At 46.0% G+C, this 19,637-nt stretch overlaps 1 protein-coding gene across 1 annotated transcript; it reads left to right on the forward strand.

Annotated features, from left to right (window-relative positions):
- The first annotated feature begins 5,873 nt into the window (after nucleotides 1-5,873).
- LOC113206005 (uncharacterized) lies at nucleotides 5,874-18,554 on the forward strand. The gene is made up of 29 exons (XM_052267429.1): nucleotides 5,874-6,020; nucleotides 6,450-6,580; nucleotides 7,015-7,279; nucleotides 8,188-8,331; nucleotides 8,424-8,512; nucleotides 8,623-8,824; nucleotides 8,908-9,068; nucleotides 9,203-9,431; nucleotides 10,546-10,763; nucleotides 10,842-10,941; nucleotides 11,023-11,208; nucleotides 11,278-11,426; nucleotides 11,511-12,732; nucleotides 12,807-12,987; nucleotides 13,073-13,281; nucleotides 13,362-13,693; nucleotides 13,789-13,930; nucleotides 14,015-14,200; nucleotides 14,297-14,430; nucleotides 14,508-14,667; nucleotides 14,751-14,917; nucleotides 15,013-15,278; nucleotides 15,358-15,578; nucleotides 15,671-15,847; nucleotides 15,932-16,174; nucleotides 16,259-16,426; nucleotides 16,504-16,617; nucleotides 16,706-16,862; nucleotides 16,975-18,554. Exons 1-29 carry the CDS (start codon nucleotides 5,904-5,906, stop codon nucleotides 17,115-17,117), a joined length of 6,213 nt encoding a protein of 2,070 aa, XP_052123389.1. The 5' UTR covers nucleotides 5,874-5,903; the 3' UTR covers nucleotides 17,118-18,554.
- Nucleotides 18,555-19,637: the final 1,083 nt, after the last annotated feature.

Below are 19,637 nucleotides of genomic sequence, written 5' to 3' on the forward strand. Positions count from 1 at the left end.
CTCTCTTCCCTGCCATGGCGTTTGCGAATTGTGTCAGCAGTTACCGACCGAAACAGAGACCATAGATTACTTATCATCGATAGGACTATATTTATTGATCGCAAAGGCAGCAGACAAGCTAGCGTCTTTCGATGGTTACGCAAAGAGATTGAGATCTTTTTTATTTCCGTTGTTTTCAAAAGAACGCGCCGGCCGGTACCTAAGCAAAGTATAACTGGGCGTTGTTGGGTGTTTACCTTATGCCGCCGTGGCGGCGTGGCGCGCAGAGCTGAATAAGGAAAGGCGCAGTTTCTCCAGGAATGTGCCGCGGCGGTGGCCGCCGGAGACCTGCGGCGCCATGACTGTGCTTGAATATAGACAAGGAGCTCCGCCGCGGGGTTCAGGGCAAAAAAGTTGGTAATGTAGGATTTTTTCTTGTGAGGGGGAAGAATTTGCTTTCTGAAGCCCGCAAAGAGAACGGAAAACTCCATTCGTACTGCTCTCTAAAGCATCGTTCGTAGTCTAGAAAGCATTATTCGTCGCCTCGAAGCACACTTTCTTCGTAGACTACGAAACCAGTTTTCTTTTTTTTTTTGGGGGGGGGGGCTTATTACACGGGACATCGAACGGGGAGCTATGGTGCCCTCCCAGTGTGGCGGATACACGCCTGGCTTTTGCTGTGTCGCGGGAATCTGCTCTGCCCCGTAGCGAATCCAATCCGCAAAGCATAAAATAAAAAGAGACGTGGAAAATAAAACACTCAAACAAAATAATGTCGCATGTAGTACAGTGCGGCCAGCAAACGACCTGGGGTGGGGGGAAAATAAAACTGATGAAGATATGACGGGCGTGGAATTTGCTTGCGTGGAAAAATTTTGCATCGGGGCGCAGCACGGGCAACGCCAAATACCAGTCGTCTGAAGTGCTCAGTGGAAAATAAAACTATCTCGTATCATAGACATTTTCGAAAAGATACGTATGTCTCGGCTCGAATCATATTACGGCGTTTCACCGTGAGTTATAGAGTTAAATATCAATAGCTCAATCAACAACTTCACACATTTCGAAAAATCTTTAGACTAGAAGCCCATCCCACCTCTCATTTGATGCAGTTGGGGTTTCACACGTGCTTAAACTTGTTAATGACACCGTTGATAACTGACCCAGACGCACACCTCCGCGTTGTCAGCCACCCGCCTGCCCGCCTATCGTTCGCAGAGATACGAATGCTGCGATACAAGTGGAGAGCTTTGTTTGTTGGAAGAAAATGCGCGACTCCTCGACCCTAATTAAAACCCAATTTACACTTCTTAAGGCTGGCTCTGCGGCCTTCCGTGCTGTAGTTTCGAGTGTAGTGTGCGGCCAGGAAGAGAAACCTCTTCCTTCCTTGAGTACCTCTTCCTTCCTTGAGTGTAAATAGTGGTGCTCCCCCTAACGCCGCCGTCGCATCATCCGCTACCCCCTACTCGTTCCTTGCCCCGCTCCCCCTCTATGGCCCCTTCCCCCATTGGCCTGGTTTAGTTCCGCCGGAGGCTGCGCTGGGGGCTCGCCATGGGCGGGCCTAAAGCTTGGGGGGGGGGGGGGCGTCACAGACACACGTGGTGGCCGCGGCCCCCCCGCTCTATGGGCGACGCGCGTCGTGGCGTGGCAGCTGTTGGCAGGACACTCTCGGGCATTTATTTCCCCTGCGAACCCCCCCCCCCCCCTCAGTGCCCAGGTTTACTACGAGTTTACTATACGTTGATGACGCTTGTGATTTGGTCGGCTCTCGTCTCCCGCCCCGCCACGCCCCGACGCCCCTCACGACGCCCCTCACCACGCCCCTCACCACGCCCCCCGTGCAACATCGGTGGCTTTGCTGCGCGCGGTGGTGAGGCTTTTCTGGCTTTCATTACCGAGCGTTTTTAGCGTTCGCAATTAGACCGTTGCGCCACAAGTCGGCCGCGGATGACGCCGCCGTCCACCCCGAGCGCGGTGCGCGCGCAACTACCTCTCACACGGCGCAGTACAGCGGCCGGTCCGTCCGCGCCCTTCAGCCTCGCACACTTGAATGGAGACCGGCTTGGCCCGCAACGCCGCCGTGTGTATCCTTTTGGCTTCGACGGGCAGGTCAGAGATTATTGTCTCGTGTGCGGGCGGGGGGAGAGAGAGGGCTCCGCGAACCCCACCGCCGCTGTCGGCCCGCCAAAACGGTGAAAAGGAACGTTGTAGTTCCTAATTTTTCAAACCTCCCTTTCCTCCGTATTCCTCTCTCATTCATTTAGAACGCCCCCCCGGTCCGGCCCCGTCGCAGGGGCCCTGCGGGCGCCGCGGGCTCTTGTTGGCAGCGGGAGCCCGGTCTGGTGGCGGCTAGACGCGACAACGCGTTCGAGTGGCTCTCCCCCCGGGTGCATCTGTTCGCTCTCTTTCTCCGTCGCTCTCCCCCGTGATGTATACTCCCGCGCCGCGCCCTCGCCGGGGGGGGATGCATTTTCGGAGCCCAAACGACGACGGCGGCGGCGGCGGCGCCCGGCAGCAGCACGTGCGTGCAGCCCTCTAGGTTGTGTGTCCGGGGGGCGGGAGGGGCGGGGCGGGGGGAGTCGGAAATAACTCGTGCTGCTGCGGTCCGACCCCGGCGCAGCTGACGCAGCCTCAGTGCGCCCTGCGCCGCTGCCCCCGCCGCCGCCGGGCCGACCCTCCGCGGCCTCCGCGGGGGTCTCGGTCTCGCGGGGGCGCCCAAGTGTAAGCGCGCCCCCCGGGCCCCGTATCGAGCCGCACTGGCGCCATGCGACTGAGGCGCCGCCGCCCCTCCCCGCAAACGCCCGGGGCGAATACAAAGGTGGCAGTGGCGGCCCAGTTTCTAGCTATTTGCCTTGCACAACAGAAAATGTCATCAAAATCCTTCCTCACCCCGGCTTTCAGGCTGCCGTCTGGTTTCTAACAGTGCTCTCCCCCCTGCGGGCTCCCTCACCCTGGCGCCTAAACTCGGGCGCACCCTCCGGGGGGCGGGGCAGAGAGACTTGCGCGTTATCTCTCGAAGGCCACCTTTACGGAAAAGTTTGTCCGTCTGGTGGGGCAGGCCTGCCCGGCAGGGCGGCGAGCTGGGCCAGTAGTGGCGCGCCCCGCCCGTCTCGAGTGTATGCCCCTGCACTTGACGCGCGCGGTCGTCTTCGCACTCAAGGTCGCAGCTCCGCGAACGGTACACCAAAGGCTCTCTAAGAGCGCCGTGGCGTGTCACGTCGTCGCGCTCTTGCCCTACACGACGTAGCCGCGCTACTCGTCCGACTGCATGCCCCACTGTCATAGTATGCTAATTCGTGGATGATGGGAAGCAGTTCATACCTTACCACTTCACCTAGCTCGCCCGGCACGTCGGGCTATTATCGGTGTGGGTTGTCGTCAGGCGTCAGACCATACCGGCCGACTGATTCAGGAGATAGCTTTCGTGTACCTCCTCAGCTTGTCACACTCATGGGGCAACGCCACTTCAACACTCTGCAAAATCGGTCGGCAGTTGCCGGTTTTGATCTGTCAAATCTCTCGAGAGATCGCCAAAGCGATCTTGTGTGCTTTGCTTGATTATGCTTTTGCTTATCTCGTTCGTTTTTGTTGTTCTTTTCATTTTCGTTTCTTGGGCCGAGTACATTACTGCGCTCTAGTCTCATTGCTGCGTTAGTTGAGGTGGGTTCGGCCCGCGGCAATGTGTGGGGGTGCCTAGAGCACATCTGGCCCGGCGAAGGCTCCAACTGCTTCATCGGGATGCGTGGTCGCGTACCGAGAGGGAGCGCCGTTCAAAGTCCCCTGGAGGTGACCGCAGGAGGGAGGTGCGGTACTTGTCTGTACCCGACTCACGTTCTAAAATACTAGCATGAAATGCTACACACGCGTTATGAAATGCTACACACTAGTTAAGACGCTAAACAACGCGTTCTGAAATACTACACTCGCATCTACTTCAATTTGCCCGGTGGGGGAAAGGGATATTCCTACGATTCCTGTGGACACGACGATAAGAGACAAGTAAAAGCGTCGTATGCCTTTTGCCTGCAATCAGATTTAACTAACGTTCGCAGGCTGCAGAGAGGACCTATGGATCACTGCATTCGTATATAGAGGAGATGTCGTTGGCCTCCTCTGTGATGTAAGGGGGGGGGGCGGTAGTGTTAACGTGTGGTAATGAACTGAGTGGAGTTGCCGGTGACTGTACTCGCGCCAGCTCTTGTACCGTCTCTTACACGCGAAAACTGATTATCGCTCGATGACAAAGTGTCGTCGTCTTCTTCTCGCTTTGGTCTGATGGAACCCGTTTTGCCGATTTGTCGAATCTTTCACTGTCATCCTGGTCGCTACGCGGTGGGCCGGTTAGCACCAGACCGGGACCAGGGTTTGCTTTGCCCGTCGTGGGGGTTCAGTGACCGGGCCAGCCGGGCCAGCCGGCGACACGCCGTTGTAGACACCGGCTCCCTGGGCCAGGACGTGCCGGGGGCCGGGCCTCGGGCCGGGCCTCCTGCTGTCAAATGTGATTTGTCTCTCCTCTTGGCTGTGGTTGATAAAATGAGAAATAATACGAGTAAAGAGGCAGATGTAAGACCTCTACGCTGCTGTTGCTGACATGCTGCTGACATTGGAAAAGGACGTGGAACACGGGGTCGTGAGGTGGGTTATTCCTTTGCTGTATGTGTGTGTACACTATGTATACACAGCCCAACCTTTCGGAGGTGTCGAATGAGAGAGAGAGAGAGAGAGAGAGACACACAGAGAGACAGAGCGAGAGAGACATATATATCTAAACAGGAAGCCTAGTGCTGCTGCTGCCTCCGCCGCAGCGACCGGGCGCTGGCTCCAGCCGGGGAGGTAGGCCAGCCGCACGCACGGCGGTGCAACGGGCCGGCGCGCCTCCAGGCGCTCTCTCTGTCTCAGTCTGTCTATCTCGCTCTCTCTCTCTCTGTCTCACTCTCTGTCTCACTCTCTCCAGCGCTGCGCTCGGCTCGCCTGACGTGGCAGGCTCGTCCTTATCTACGGCGCTGGTATCGCTTGTCCGCCGCCAGTCCAGACTGCGATAACCGATGGTCCTTGGCGGCGACGCACCCTCTCATGTCAGCAGTCCAGGACCCTACACTGCTTCATCACTGGACTTGGACAGTGCCCAGTTCGCCGACGTTTCCCCCCTCCCATACGTCGTCCCCCACTCTAAAAACGTGGTGGCCGCTTTGCTTGCCAAAATATTGGCAGTCCCTTTTGACTGCTGCCAAATTTCGGCATTCATTTATAGAGAACGACAATTTTACGCCTCTTTTTGGCCGCCTTAGAACATGCCAGAATGTGTGTCCTCCGACGAAAGAACGCCAAAATGTTGCATTCAAAGAGAACAAAAAGAGGGGGGCCAAAAATTGACAATCTTTTGAAAGAACGCCAAACACTACCAACGTCGATTCGATCTGGTACACCCGGTACAGACCATGGGGAGAGAGAGGGAGACTCATGGAAAAAGTAAATGACGTTGTCGTGCTTGTAATATGAACCACTACGTTCCATTTGATAATCCGCTGCCGTGGGGGAGGGGAAGGGGGGGGGGCGTATGACCCACCACCTCATATGCAGTAATTGGATTACGTCGGAGACCGGCCACCGCCTGCCCCACCCCGGTGCTGCCTGTGGCCCTGCCGCGCCCGGCTCTAAATAAATGGTATGGCGCTGTACTAAACGGATCTTGCCAACTTGAGCTTGCGGGGCGCGGGGCCGTGCCTGCCCATGTCATCCCATTAACGAAAGCAAATGTACACCTGCCCTCCGTCGGGGAGAACGAGATGCCGTAGGCTACAGAGTGGGGAATGTGCCCCCCTTTTCCTTGTCTCTACATGTGTTCGTTTTTCGTTTTAAAGGAATGATTTCTTTAAAAATGAGTAATAATAGTCTTTGTCTACTGTTTCCGGTCGCAGGTCCTGATGTCCAACGAGCCTTGGTCGCTGCCGCCCGCAGATGGCCTGTACAACCCCGAGAATGAAAGAGAAGCCTGCGGCGTCGGCTTCATCGTCTCCATCGATGGCGATCGCTCTCACAAGGTAAGCGGAAAGCTCAACGATTGAGCCCCAATTTGCGGCCCCAAAAATATATTTCGCTTGTTCATTCTCTTTCGCGACGCGCGACTCCTCCAAACATCTCTTCTTCCTTTACTAAGACTTTCCACTTCTCCCAAGACTGTCTCTACCAAAAGGCAAAGTACCCCGCCTCCTCGCGTGCAGAACAAGAGCGGGCGCTTTTCTGTTAAATTACCTCGTCTGTTTTCCCGCACTATCGACAGCACTGACCTCACTCACTGACCCCGGCCGTCCAAACTGGTCCGACCGCCCACGCGACTCTTATCTGCTGCGCGAGTCGTTATAACAAATATATATATTTGCTTGGCGCCTGGCGCCCCGCGTGGGATTTTGAAGACGAAATATTCCCGTTTTCTTCCAATAATAATAAACAATTTTGTTTTTGTCTTTCAGATTCTCCGCGATGCGGAGAAGTTGTCGATGCGTATGACCCACCGTGGCGCGTGCTCATGCGACAATGACACCGGCGATGGCGCGGGCGTGCTCACGGCCATCCCGCACGAGCTGTACGCGGCGGAGCTCAGGTGAGCGCGTGCGTGCGTGTGACTGGTGTGCGTGTGACTGTGTGTTCGTCACTGTGTGTGTGCCCGACTCATCCTTGTCACAGGGGAAGAAACGAACGGTCCGGCGTGCGCGCACGGCTGTGGGTTTGCGCGAGCGATGCGCGAGCAGGACACGGTCTCAATGACACTCTCCTGCTCCCCTGCGAGCCTTTCGCACTCGCAAGACGAGACAGAAATGGTACTCTAGTTGTTTCGCCGGGGACTGCCCGGTCCCCGGAAACATACTATCCTAGTAATAATAATAATAAATTTACCATTATTCGATAGTACTCGGAGTAAACACTGAATAACTTGCTGCTCCGACACGCTAGCGAGCCCCTTTTCCTTCTCACTCGGCCACTCCGCCGCGGCAGCCGCATCCCCGCTGATCGCCTCGCTTTCCGACCGTTTTGCAGGGCGACGCAGAAGGTGGAGCTGCCGCCCCTCGGCCGCTACGCCACGGGAATATGCTTCGCGGACGCGACGAGCCGCGCGCAGTGCGAGGAGCACTTCGCCAAGCTGGCCCAGGAGCAGGGCCTTGCCATCCTGTGCTGGCGCGACGTGCCCGTCGACTCCAGCAAGATCGGCCTGATGGCGCGCAAGAGCGAGCCCCTCATGCGCCAAGTGTTCCTGACCGCGACCGCCGGACAGACCTTCGATGATGACGCCCTCCAGCGAAAGGTAAGCACAGAGACGACCGAGACTACGTATACATATTGTCCGAAGCGCCCTCGGAGACCCAGGGCCAATTCGATTGTCTTATTCCTCCTCCAAAAATCCATCCCTCCCTATTCGCCCTCTCTCCTCCCGCCACCGCCCCTCTTTCCCCTCCTCCGCCCCCTATTCCCTCATTCACCCCCACCCCCTTCCTGGTCTTGCGCAGAGGTTGGGAGGGGGAGGGGTGGATCTGGTCTGGGGTTGGCGAGAGAGGCCCACTTCCATGACGTCATTCCGGCCGTGACGTCATCCCGCTCCGCTCTGCCATTTCCAAACGTCCTCTGCTGAGAGAGAGGGGCGGGGGGTGCGAACGAGTTGGATTCAAGGGCGAGTTATCGCTTGATTTTGTCAAACACACCCATGTGGTCCCGGCCGGAAGTCTAACAGAGGCGCTACACACCTCACTCTTCACTATCGTTAGACTTGTCGTCGGTGGAGGGGAAGGGGGGGGATCCACCAACCGGTGCTGGCCGGGCGGACGCGGGGTCAGCTGGATCATCTGTATCCCCCTCCGCCCCCCAGCACCCTCTCTCGCCCCACCCACCCTCCTACCCACGGCGGGCTGCCTCCTCGTGCCCCTCACCCTCCTCACCCAGCCTGCCTCTGGTGGGCCTCGGTTTGCGTTCAATACGTGTGACGCAAGCGTGGGCGTTTGGGTAGGCCTGATCGCGGCGGGGTGGGGTCGGGGCTGGGGATGTGGTATGGGGAGGGAAACGCAGGGGTGGAAGGGGGGGGGGGGACTGGATGCAGATTGATGTCCATCCCCAGAGGTTTCTGGAGCGGCGGGGAAGGTTGCCCATGAGCTGACCTATGTGAAATAAACACTTTTAATTTTATCCATTACTGGCACTAACAGTTTGTCCCTTTGACAGGTTTTTATTTTGAAGAAAGTAGCTACGCACAATGTTCCTGGAGCTGGACGACGATTTTACATCTGCTCTTTATCAACCTCTACAGTTGTGTACAAAGGACAATTCACAGCTGATCAACTATGGGCGTATTATCGTGACCTTTCTGTAAGTTTTTCATGTGTTGTTTTACATTTTTTACTGCTGATAATTTTTTTATTCATTTTTTTAATCAATTATTTGTTTTCATTGATTATCAGAATGCAGCCTTTGATACGTACCTAGCTCTTGTGCATACTCGCTTCTCGACAAACACGTTTCCCAGCTGGGAAAGAGCTCATCCTCTGAGGTAAATGACATACATGTATTGCAATGATGATGATACTTCATCAGATGTCTAAAACCATTTTTGTTTCTTAAGTTTTGCTTCAATAACATTTTCATTTTCTATCTGTGCAGATATCTTGCTCACAATGGAGAAATTAACACTTTACGTGGAAATGTGAATTTTATGAAAGCTCGAGAAGGTGTGATGTCAAATAAGGAATTTGGAGACCTGAAGAAACTCTATCCTGTTGTAGAACCAAACCTTTCTGACTCTGGTGCCGTAGATTGTGTGCTTGAGTTCATAACAATGGCAGGAAACCGATCTCTTCCTGAGGTAAGAGTTTTAGCCTTCTTGATTTTTGCTAAATTGGAAGTGTGTATTGACTTTCCTGTTATGGACTTTACTTCTGCTTTCAGGCTGTCATGACCATGGTACCTGAAGCTTGGCAAAATGATAAGACCATGCCAGAAGAGAAGAAGGATTTCTACCATTGGTCTGCTTGTGTAATGGAACCTTGGGATGGCCCTGCACTGCTGACATTCACAGATGGACGATACATTGGTGCCATTCTTGACCGGTAAGCAAGTGTTCCTATTTTTATCTACCTTAAAAGTGTATTACAATTCCAGCTCTAGAAACTTTTATATGCTTGCTCATACATGTTTTACTTTCTTTGATTACTTTTTAATTTTTAAATAATTTTTTGTACAGGAATGGTTTGCGCCCATCGAGGTTCTACGTTCTGAAGGACAATATAATGGTCATGGCTTCAGAGGTTGGAGTGTATGATACTGATCCAAGTAATGTGTTACTTAAGAGCCGATTAAAACCAGGAAGAATGTTACTTGTGGATACAAAGCAGAAGACCATAATCCAGGATGTTGAATTAAAGCGTCAAATTGCTCTTTCACGACCTCATTCATCTTGGCTGAAGGAGGAGGTGAGATTCTTAACTGCTAATCCAATCTAACATTACTTATTAGGTTTTGATGTCATTCATCAGAATTGAACTCATTATAATCCTTCTCCTTAGATCCTTAAGAAAGTTGCTAATAGTTCTGGAAAAATTTTTGTTGACATTTAAGGGATTTATTTATTGTTGAATGAGGTATTCCAAAGTCACCATTCAAGAATTTCTCCTGAGAGTACTTCATTGCAGGGTCACGTTGGTGGCAGGGAAATGTTTGTTTCCTGGTTTCTTGCATTGCAGTAGTAAAAGGTCCTCCTTAAGTTTGATTTATTTGCCTGTTTCATGGGGTACACATTGATTCTACATTCTAGTACTAAGACGAATTACTTCATTTCTCCCAGAAAGGCTTTTATAAAAAGTCTCAAAATCCAAAATCTAATGCAGAATTTCCTTTTTTGTAATTTTCTTTTGGCTGCTGGTGGTGATAATCTACAGAGGGTGAGTTTAGACGATAGCACAAATATGAGTGTTCCCCAATGTATATAATATTTGTGGTTCATAGTATTTTGGCTTTACACCATCATGAAGTTATAACATCTACTTAGAGAGCTGTGCATGCATTATAAGTTGTTTGTAGTTAGTCTTTTACCCTCATTCCTCTTATCCATCTGCAACAGTTTTTTTTTCCTATCAAATTTTATTTAGTGGATTTGTTTGCATTATATATTGTTTGTAGTTAGTCTTTTACCTTCATTTCTCTCATCCATCTGCAACCGTTTTTTTTCTTTATAATTTTTATTTTTTAGTCGATTTGTTTGGTTACTTCCTGTGTGTTAGGAGAGATATGGTTTGGTGTTGAATATTGCACTTTTTAGTTGTTGACTGCCTGTGTTCTCCCTGCTGTTTTCTTATCTATTCTTCAAATGGGATAGTAGTCTGTTTTGGCTGATTTCTAATTGATTATTTGATATATTAGTGTACTTGGCTACTTCTTTTGTTTTTTTTATACCCTAAGAATCTGCTCAGTAGTGAGTGTGCTTTAATTCTATTCTGACAGCTTCCTGTAAATTAGAACTTTGCTCACAGTTTGTTGTTTGTTTTTTGTTTTTTGTAATTTTGTTTTTTCATTCTGGTCTGGTAACAGATTTTAATGGCTGATCTCTATAAAGCCCACAAACCTACTTCCGAGGATGCAGCTTTGTGCAAACCAATTATTGACAAGACTGCCACAGCTCCTATTCATACTGAAGAAGAGAGGCTTGTAGCTGTTGGACAAATGTATGGAGGTGATAAACGACTTGCATTGTTTGGCTATACTGTTGAGACAATTACAATGCTACTCATGCCAATGATCAACACAAAGTGAGTTACTTGTCTAATGTCATTTAATCTAATATTTTGTCTGATTTTCTCACCCTGCTTGCAATTTTGTGATTTCAGAAAGGAAGCTTTAGGCTCCATGGGAAATGATGCTCCTTTAGCTTGCTTGTCTCAGTTTCAACCCCTGTTGTATGAATATTTCAAGCAGCTGTTTGCTCAGGTATTTTTTATCATCTATCTACCTATCTTGTATTTAAGACATCTAGATGAAGTTTTTAATGTCCTCCCTTTTTCATGTTAGGTCACCAACCCTCCTATTGATCCATTCCGGGAGAAAATTGTGATGTCTTTGATGTGTCCCATTGGCCCAGAATCAAATTTGCTCGAACCCTCTGCAAAGCAATGCCACCGCCTCTTTTTGCCTCATCCAATTTTGTCATTGAAAGATCTTCTTGTCATCAAAAACACATCTCATCGTGGATGGAAGGTAAAGCATAATAAATTCTTTGAGTGTTTCTACACCTCTTACAAGAATTAACATTTACTCATTTTTCAGAGCAAAGTGATTGATACAACCTTTGCCAAAGAAGATGGTGCTGTTGGTCTAAAGAAAGCTTTAGATCGTATTAGTGATGAAGCATGCCAAGCAGCAAGAGCTGGATATCAGCTACTAATTCTTTCAGATCGTCTGGCTGGAGAAAAAAGGTACAGGTGTTGTGCTATTTTTTAAACCCTTAAATACTAGGTATGATTAAAATGATGACTTATGCTGTGCCTTATGTGCTTCAGGCTACCTGTGAGTGCTCTAATGGTATTGGGCTCAACGCACCATCAACTCATTGAAGAGAGACAACGGAAGAAAGTTGGACTTATTGTGGACACTGCTGAGGCCAGAGAAGTTCATCACATGTGTGTTCTTTTGGGCTACGGTGCTGATGCCATCTGTCCCTACTTGGTGTTTGAACTTGCTGCCACTCTCCGCTCTGAGGGAGTAATTGATGCTGCATTAACTGATGATATTCTTTTTGAAAACTATGTGGAAGCAATGGAACGTGGAATATCAAAAGTCATGGCAAAAATGGGAATTTCCACCTTGCAATCCTACAAGGGAGCACAGATCTTTGAAGCGGTAGGGCTATCTGACGAAGTTGTGGAAAGGTGCTTCAAGGGAACTCAGTCACGTGTGGGTGGAGTCACTTTTGAGGTGCTTGCAAATGAAGCCTTTGATCGTCACAGTTTAACATATGATGAGACAGCTGCTGACATGTTAGTACTCCGAAATCCGGGAATATTCCACTGGCGTTCTGGAGGAGAAAAGCACATAAATGAACCAAGCAGTATTGCTAGCCTTCAGGAAGCTGCTTCTAGCAAAAGCACTAGTGCTTATGAGAAATTCTGTCAATCTACTATGGAAAGTGTTCGAGCCTGCACTCTCCGTGGGCAACTTGATGTGGTACCTAATCCTAAAATCCCTCCAGTGGATATTTCAGAAGTGGAACCAGCTTCCTCGATTGTAAAACGTTTTGCTACAGGAGCTATGAGCTTTGGTAGTATTTCATTGGAAGCCCATCAAACTCTTGCTGTAGCAATGAACCGCATTGGAGGAAAATCTAACACAGGAGAAGGAGGTGAAAACGCTGACCGTTACTTGAATCAAGACACAGAAAATAATAAACGCTCTGCCATCAAGCAAGTTGCTTCTGGTCGTTTTGGAGTGACAAGTTCATACCTTGCTCATGCTGATGACCTCCAAATCAAAATGGCCCAAGGAGCAAAGCCAGGTGAAGGAGGTGAGCTGCCTGGATACAAAGTAACTGCTGACATTGCTGCAACTCGTCATTCAGTACCTGGGGTGGGTCTTATCTCGCCACCCCCTCACCATGACATCTACTCAATTGAAGATTTGGCTGAGTTGATTTATGATTTGAAGTGTGCTAATCCCAATGCCAGGATATCTGTCAAACTGGTGTCTGAGGTTGGAGTTGGTGTTGTTGCATCAGGGGTGGCAAAGGTAAATTGAATTTAATTTTGTGTTGAGTAAAAATGGTGTGATAAATTGTATCTGTATAATTATTTTTTTTGCAGGGTAAAGCTGAGCATATAGTTATTTCTGGTCATGATGGTGGTACTGGTGCTAGCTCATGGACCGGAATTAAGAGTGCTGGCCTTCCTTGGGAACTTGGTATTGCAGAAACACATCAGGTGTTGACATTAAATGACCTTCGATCGAGAGTGATTGTGCAAGCTGATGGTCAGATTCGCACTGGTAAGCAAATAAGATTTCCTCCCTGAACTAGTTATTTTTAAAATTTATACAAATGTTTTTTCTAATCTGATTTTTTCCCCCATAGGTTTTGATGTAATTGTGGCTGCTCTGCTGGGAGCTGATGAATTTGGTTTTAGTACTGCTCCTCTGATTGTCATGGGATGTACAATGATGCGCAAGTGTCATCTTAACACATGTCCTGTGGGCATTGCCACTCAAGACCCAGAGCTACGTAAGAAATTTGCTGGAAAACCTGAACATGTTATCAATTATGTGTTCATGCTTGCAGAAGAGGTAAACATAATGTCAATAGTGCTCTTTTGGTCTCTGTTAAACTCTATCTGTACTTATGAAAACCTTACTTTCATATCTAGGTCCGAGGTATCATGGCAAAGCTTGGTGTCCGTAAATTCCAGGATTTAGTTGGACGCACTGAATTCTTGAAGATGGCAAATCCTGCTAATGGAAAGGCTCAAATGCTGAATTTTGATGCGATTTTACGTAATGCTCTCGATATGCGTCCGGGCGTGAATATTATTGGTGGTTCTGAGAAGCAAGATTTTCAGCTTGAGAATAGATTGGACAATGAACTAATCAAAGCAGCTAAACCAGTAATTGATGGCGCTCTTAAGTCAGTCAAACTCGATTTGACCATCAACAATGAATGCCGAGCTTTTGCTAGCACTTTGAGTTATCATATTTCCATGTAAGAGTGATATAACTTTTTGCAATCCAGCCCCCTTTATTTTATCAATTTATTTATTTATTTTTACATTTTCCTAATGTTTGAACAAATTTCAGTAAATATGGGGATGCTGGTCTGCCAGATGGAAGTAGCATTCATATCAATATGAAGGGATCTGCAGGTCAGAGCTTCTGTGCGTTCATGTCCAGAGGAGTTTTTGTAACATTGGAAGGTGATGCCAATGATTATGTTGGAAAGGTAAAGTAATATTGATTTTCTACCTGCAACTTTTTTAGTTAGTGTGTTGTGGATACCGGTATTAATTTTTTCTTCAAATGGTAGGGACTGTCTGGAGGAGAAATTGTAATTTACCCAGCAAAGAACACCATTGTTGATGAACAATCTGAGAAGAATGTTATTGTGGGAAATGTTTGTTTGTATGGAGCTACCACAGGCCGTGCCTACTTCCGCGGTATTGCGGCAGAAAGGTTCTGTGTGCGCAACTCTGGTGTTGTTGCAGTTGTGGAGGTACGAAATATTTATATAAATTACCTTTTCAAAAAGACTGCTGGAATATCTGATCAAAGCAGAAGTGACTTCAAACTTTAAATTGTCTTGTCATAGGGTGTGGGAGATCATGGCTGCGAATACATGACTGGTGGATGTGTTGTCATTCTTGGATTGACTGGTCGTAACTTCGCTGCTGGTATGTCGGGAGGAATAGCTTATGTACTTGATGTTGATGGTTCATTCAGAGGGTAAGTCTAATAAGTGTCAAAGAATAGTATTTTGGTTAGTTTTGCCCTTTTTATTTGATTTCTTTCTACTCCCTTAGAAAGTGCAACATGGAAATGGTTGAGCTGTTACCCCTTGAAAAGAAGGAGGACTTGGATGATGTTGCACAGCTGCTTAAAGAATTTGTTCAGAAGACGGGCTCTAAAATCGCACAAGACCTGTTGGCACAGTGGCCAAAACCAGCCTCACAGTTCATTAAGGTATCTATGGTTAAATATGTCTTATATTTATTGTACTGTTTTAAAACTACCATTAATTAACAAATCTTCATAACATTTGTTAGGTGTTCCCTTATGAGTATCAGGCTGCATTAGCTGCTGGGAAGGAAAAGTCTACTGTGGAGACTGTTGTACCGCAGAAGACTGAGCCAAGTGTGAAAGATATTGAGGAGGCTGTTAACGATGAGGATATGGAAAAGAAGAAGCTGGATAAAATTCTGGACAAGACAAGGTTTGTAAAGAATCTGGATATTTCTATCTTAAGAAATCTATTGTCTGAATATCCATTCTACAGGAATCTTTATTTGTCCTATTTTGCTCTTACAGAGGATTTGTAAAGTACAAGAGAGAGACAGCTCCATATCGTAATGTTGAAAGTCGAATGAATGATTGGGACGAAATTTATGACTTCCCGCGAGTGCGGAAGGGCTTGCGGATGCAAGCAGCACGTTGTATGGAATGTGGTGTTCCCTTTTGCCAGTCATCTCATGGATGCCCTCTCGGAAATATTATCCCAAAATGGAATGATCTCGTCTTTCAGCAAAATTGGAAAGAAGCATTAAACCAGCTTCTTCAAACCAACAATTTCCCGGGTTAGTTTCATTCATTAGCATGGTGATGAATTTTATTGTTATTGATTTTCAGTTCATATGTGTAATTTTTGAACTTTAGAGTTCACTGGACGAGTCTGTCCTGCGCCATGTGAGGGAGCATGTGTCCTTGGCATTAATGAGCCTGCTGTCACCATAAAGAACATTGAGTGTGCCATCATCGACCATGCATTTGAGAATGGATGGATCAAACCTTGTCCACCTCTTACCCGTACGGGGAAGACTGTTGCTGTAATTGGGTCTGGACCATCAGGTCTGGCTTGTGCTCATCAACTGAACAAGGTATGGGGTGATGATTCACTCGTCACTATATTTATTTTAATCCAATCTTTAAAGTTTTATAGCTTTTTGTTGCTATGTTTCCAATTCTTTAGGCAGGACACACTGTGACTGTCTTTGAGCGCAATGATCGTGTGGGAGGTCTGCTGCAGTATGGAATCCCAACAATGAAACTATCCAAGGTTGTGGTACAGCGTCGAGTTAAATTGCTTGAGGATGAAGGCATCCTGTTCAAAACAAAATCCAATATAGGAAAGGATATCAAAGCAAAGGTAAATTATTGTGAATTTTTGAATATCTTTATTCAGATTCTTACTCTCTTCACATTCTTTATATCTTCTCTCCTTTGTCACCAGGAGCTCTATGACAACTTTGATGCCACTGTGTTGTGTACTGGGGCCACATGGCCTCGTGACCTTCCAATTCCTGGTCGCAATCTGGAAGGCATTCATTTTGCTATGGCTTTCTTGGAGAACTGGCAAAAGGTGCAAATGGGCAATGACATTCATGTCCCAAAACTTCTTGCAAAAGATAAGGATGTTATTGTGATTGGTGGTGGTGACACAGGATGTGATTGCATTGCCACATCTCTTCGTCAGGTAAGAACAAAACCATCTGGTCTTTGAGCATATTTTTTAAAAAAACAATCAATTTATTTAACTCAGAAAAATATTTTTTTTTAGGGTGCCAAGTCGATTACAACATTTGAAATCCTGCCTGAGCCTCCAGTGCGGCGTGCAGCTGATAACCCATGGCCTCAATTTCCCAGAGTTTTCAAGGTGGACTATGGACATGATGAAGTAAAGTTGAAGTTTGGCCAAGATCCTCGTCAATTCAGCACAACGAGCAAGGTACAGTACTTAAAGTTTTTGTTCACCGAAATCCATAATTCAATTCAGTTACTTCATGGTAAAATCTGTCTGTTTAGGAGTTCCTCGATGATGGCAATGGCAATGTGAAAGGAATAAAAACTGTGAAGGTTGAATGGACCAAGGATGATCAGGGCAGGTGGAAGATGGAAGAGGTCCCCAATTCTGAAAAGGCGAGTTGGCAAAGATCTGTGACTTTGTTCTTGATGTCATAAATCACAATTGTAATTACTTATGTTTATTGTTGTATTTTTTGTTTAGGTCTACAAGTGTGATCTTGTGCTGTTGGCTATGGGATTCCTGGGCCCAGAAAAGTACATTGCAGAAGAGCTGCAACTCAAATTAGACCCTCGAAGCAACTATGAAACACCTAATGGGCAGTATTCGACCTCTATTCCCAAAGTGTTTGCAGCTGGTGGTAAGTTCATGTCACGTTTATAATAGTTTTCCTCAAATGTGTTGAATACTATCTATAAAGTTTAAAATTCAGGCAACTATGATAATTGCACCTTTTTCTTTCATGACTCTAGATTGTCGTCGAGGACAGTCACTTGTCGTTTGGGCCATTTCTGAGGGAAGACAAGCAGCAAGGGAAGTGGATCAATATCTAACTGGTGAAAGCAGTCTCCCTGGGCCTGGGGGTGTTATCATCCCTCATGCTCGTCGTGGTTAAGTTTATCTTAGAAAAAAATAATTCTAAAGCAAGGGCTTCCATGTGGATAGCATTATTCCTTTTGCCTCTCCTCCTTCAGTTACTGTGTATTCCTTAGCTTTGGTTGATAAAGAAAACAGTTACCCTATTGATAAAATGAAATATTTTTTTGAAGTATTTGTTTCCTATTTACCAGTTATTACTGAAGACAAGTATAATGTTAATAATTTGTTTGACCTAAAGGCTGGGCTCTCTAAAAAATGTGATGGTGGTTTCATTATCACTTAGGTCATTATCAGTATTAGGATGAAATCGAGCATTTTGTGTGATTGGTAAGGGGAGATAATATTTACTTTTGGTAGAGTTTGTTAAATTGGAGTTATGTATTTCTTATACTTGCAAGTTTGATTTTGTGCCCTATTTTTGTTACTGTGACGTTTTTAAAGTTTATAGTAGAGGTCTTTACATTTTGATGTTCCTTGAAATTCACCTGAAAAGCAGCTCACATCCTTATTCTGCTCAAAAACTGAGCATTTTGTGATCTGTTCACCAGGCTGTCTTGCTTGTCATTAAAATGTGTAAAACGGTTCAACAAATAGGCTTCTTTTAATTTCTTAAATTAGTCTTAAGTTTATAAAAACAAATATTTTGTTATTTTAAATATTTTTGTTTATTTTTCATGAAAATTACTTGGGAATTGAATCCTGTATAAAGCTGTATGTGTGATTTACACACGGTGTGCATTACCTGAATTTTTGTTGTTCCATCCAGGTATGCGTGATTTTTGTAGCGTATATGTGTTTCTGTGAAGGCTGGAATAGTGAAATGTTTGAGGTTCTATGGTGGAATTTCTACCTCAAAGTTAAAAGGCTAGTGCTGTTGTAGTTACTGCTAGATCACATAATACTGTAATTGTTACGTGGACATTTATTTAATACATATGTTGTAGAGTGGCGATAAATGATTGTTTTTTTTTGAACAATTTCAAAGAAAACAAGTACGTCAAAGTTTTTTCAAACCATAAATGAGGGGGAGAAAATGCTAAAATGCAGAATGTACTTAAGGTGTCATATTTTATTGAACTGTACTTTGAACTTTGAGGCAACCTACTGCACAAGTAAACTGCAATTTCTGGACATAGGGGGGGTTATTTATTCCTTATATGTTTGTCAACCTTAAACACCTTAAAAGAGCTTTGATTTGTTTAGTAGTTACACAACTTACGTATTTTCTTGCTGCCATATTTGTGTTTTTATTTTGCTATCTATTTTACTTACTTAAGAGTATGAATTTTGCAATAATCACTGAATCACTGAGTGACTATTGGCCTCTGATGATTTTACTCTCAATAAACTTATTTCCTGTACTGTACTCAGATTGCATTCTTTTTAAAAAATTGTTTTGAAAATGATCACCTTGTCTTTCTGTTGCAAAATATATTGTGGTTTCCTAAATGTATTACCCATGTACTGTTCCTTTTTTTGCATCTGCATTTTGACAGCCCAGTTTGTCCAGTCATCCTGGAGCTACCCAACTATTTTACTTGTTTTGTGCACTTTTGTCAATTGTGGGTTACACCCACGAAACAAGTTGCTGTTAACCTTGTGAATGACTAAGATGAGTATTTTTCTGAGAGTAGTTAATTTGACTGGCATCAATAAATAGCCAGCTGGTAAAGAAATTATGGAGGGAATGCAGATAGACTGGATTAGAATAAATGATGGTTTCATGGGTTTATGATGACTTATTGCCTTGAGCACAAATATCATTTCATTTCAACTTGTTTTCTGTTATGTTTTATCTGTATGCATTGATAGCTATTTCTAATGTCGCAATTAAATTAGTCCAAATGTTAATGAAAAAATAAACAGTACTTAAAGCTTTGCACCAAAGAATATAGATAAGGCTTTAATCTGGACATAGTATTTTTTTTGTTAATGAATTCTGATTCTTTTAGATTGATTAAGGCAAAGAAAACTTCTTACATGTCGACTTGTTTACTAATTCAAGTTTAGTCCCCTTTGTCCTTTGATGAGAAAATCAGTCGTCTGAAATATCTGAATATCCACCCGAAGCACTTAATGGATTCTCATATTTTACTTGTATACCGGTAGATACATTTTAAACATGTCTTTGAGGGACATATTGACAGTGTTGTGAGAATTCGATACATGTTCTATCCACCTGCTCTCCTGGTAGAGGTCTTAGGTCTCAAAAGACCCATAGGTATTAAATGGCATTATGGGCTCCATTTTTTTTTTTGTCAGTGTTTAATATATACATTACATAAAGCATTTTTTTTAAATGTGCAGTATTATGAAGAGGGCAGTCACACACTTTCAGTACATCCACATACTTTGGAAGAAATGTGGTAAATTTTTACAGTTCATTGTAGGGCAGGGTACTTTCGAGGATATGGGCAGTTTCAATACTGCTTCTGTAGAAGCTATGCGCGAACTGGCGTGAATCAAGCTGAGTTTTGTGGGGAGGCAATGTTACCCACTCTCGACGGAATGTAGTACAAATTTGTACTGAGAAGTG

The sequence above is a fragment of the Frankliniella occidentalis genome, unplaced genomic scaffold (genome assembly GCF_000697945.3).
Source record: "Frankliniella occidentalis isolate FOCC.00 unplaced genomic scaffold, Focc_3.1 Scaffold52, whole genome shotgun sequence".
Taxonomy (NCBI): Eukaryota; Metazoa; Arthropoda; class Insecta; order Thysanoptera; family Thripidae; genus Frankliniella; species Frankliniella occidentalis.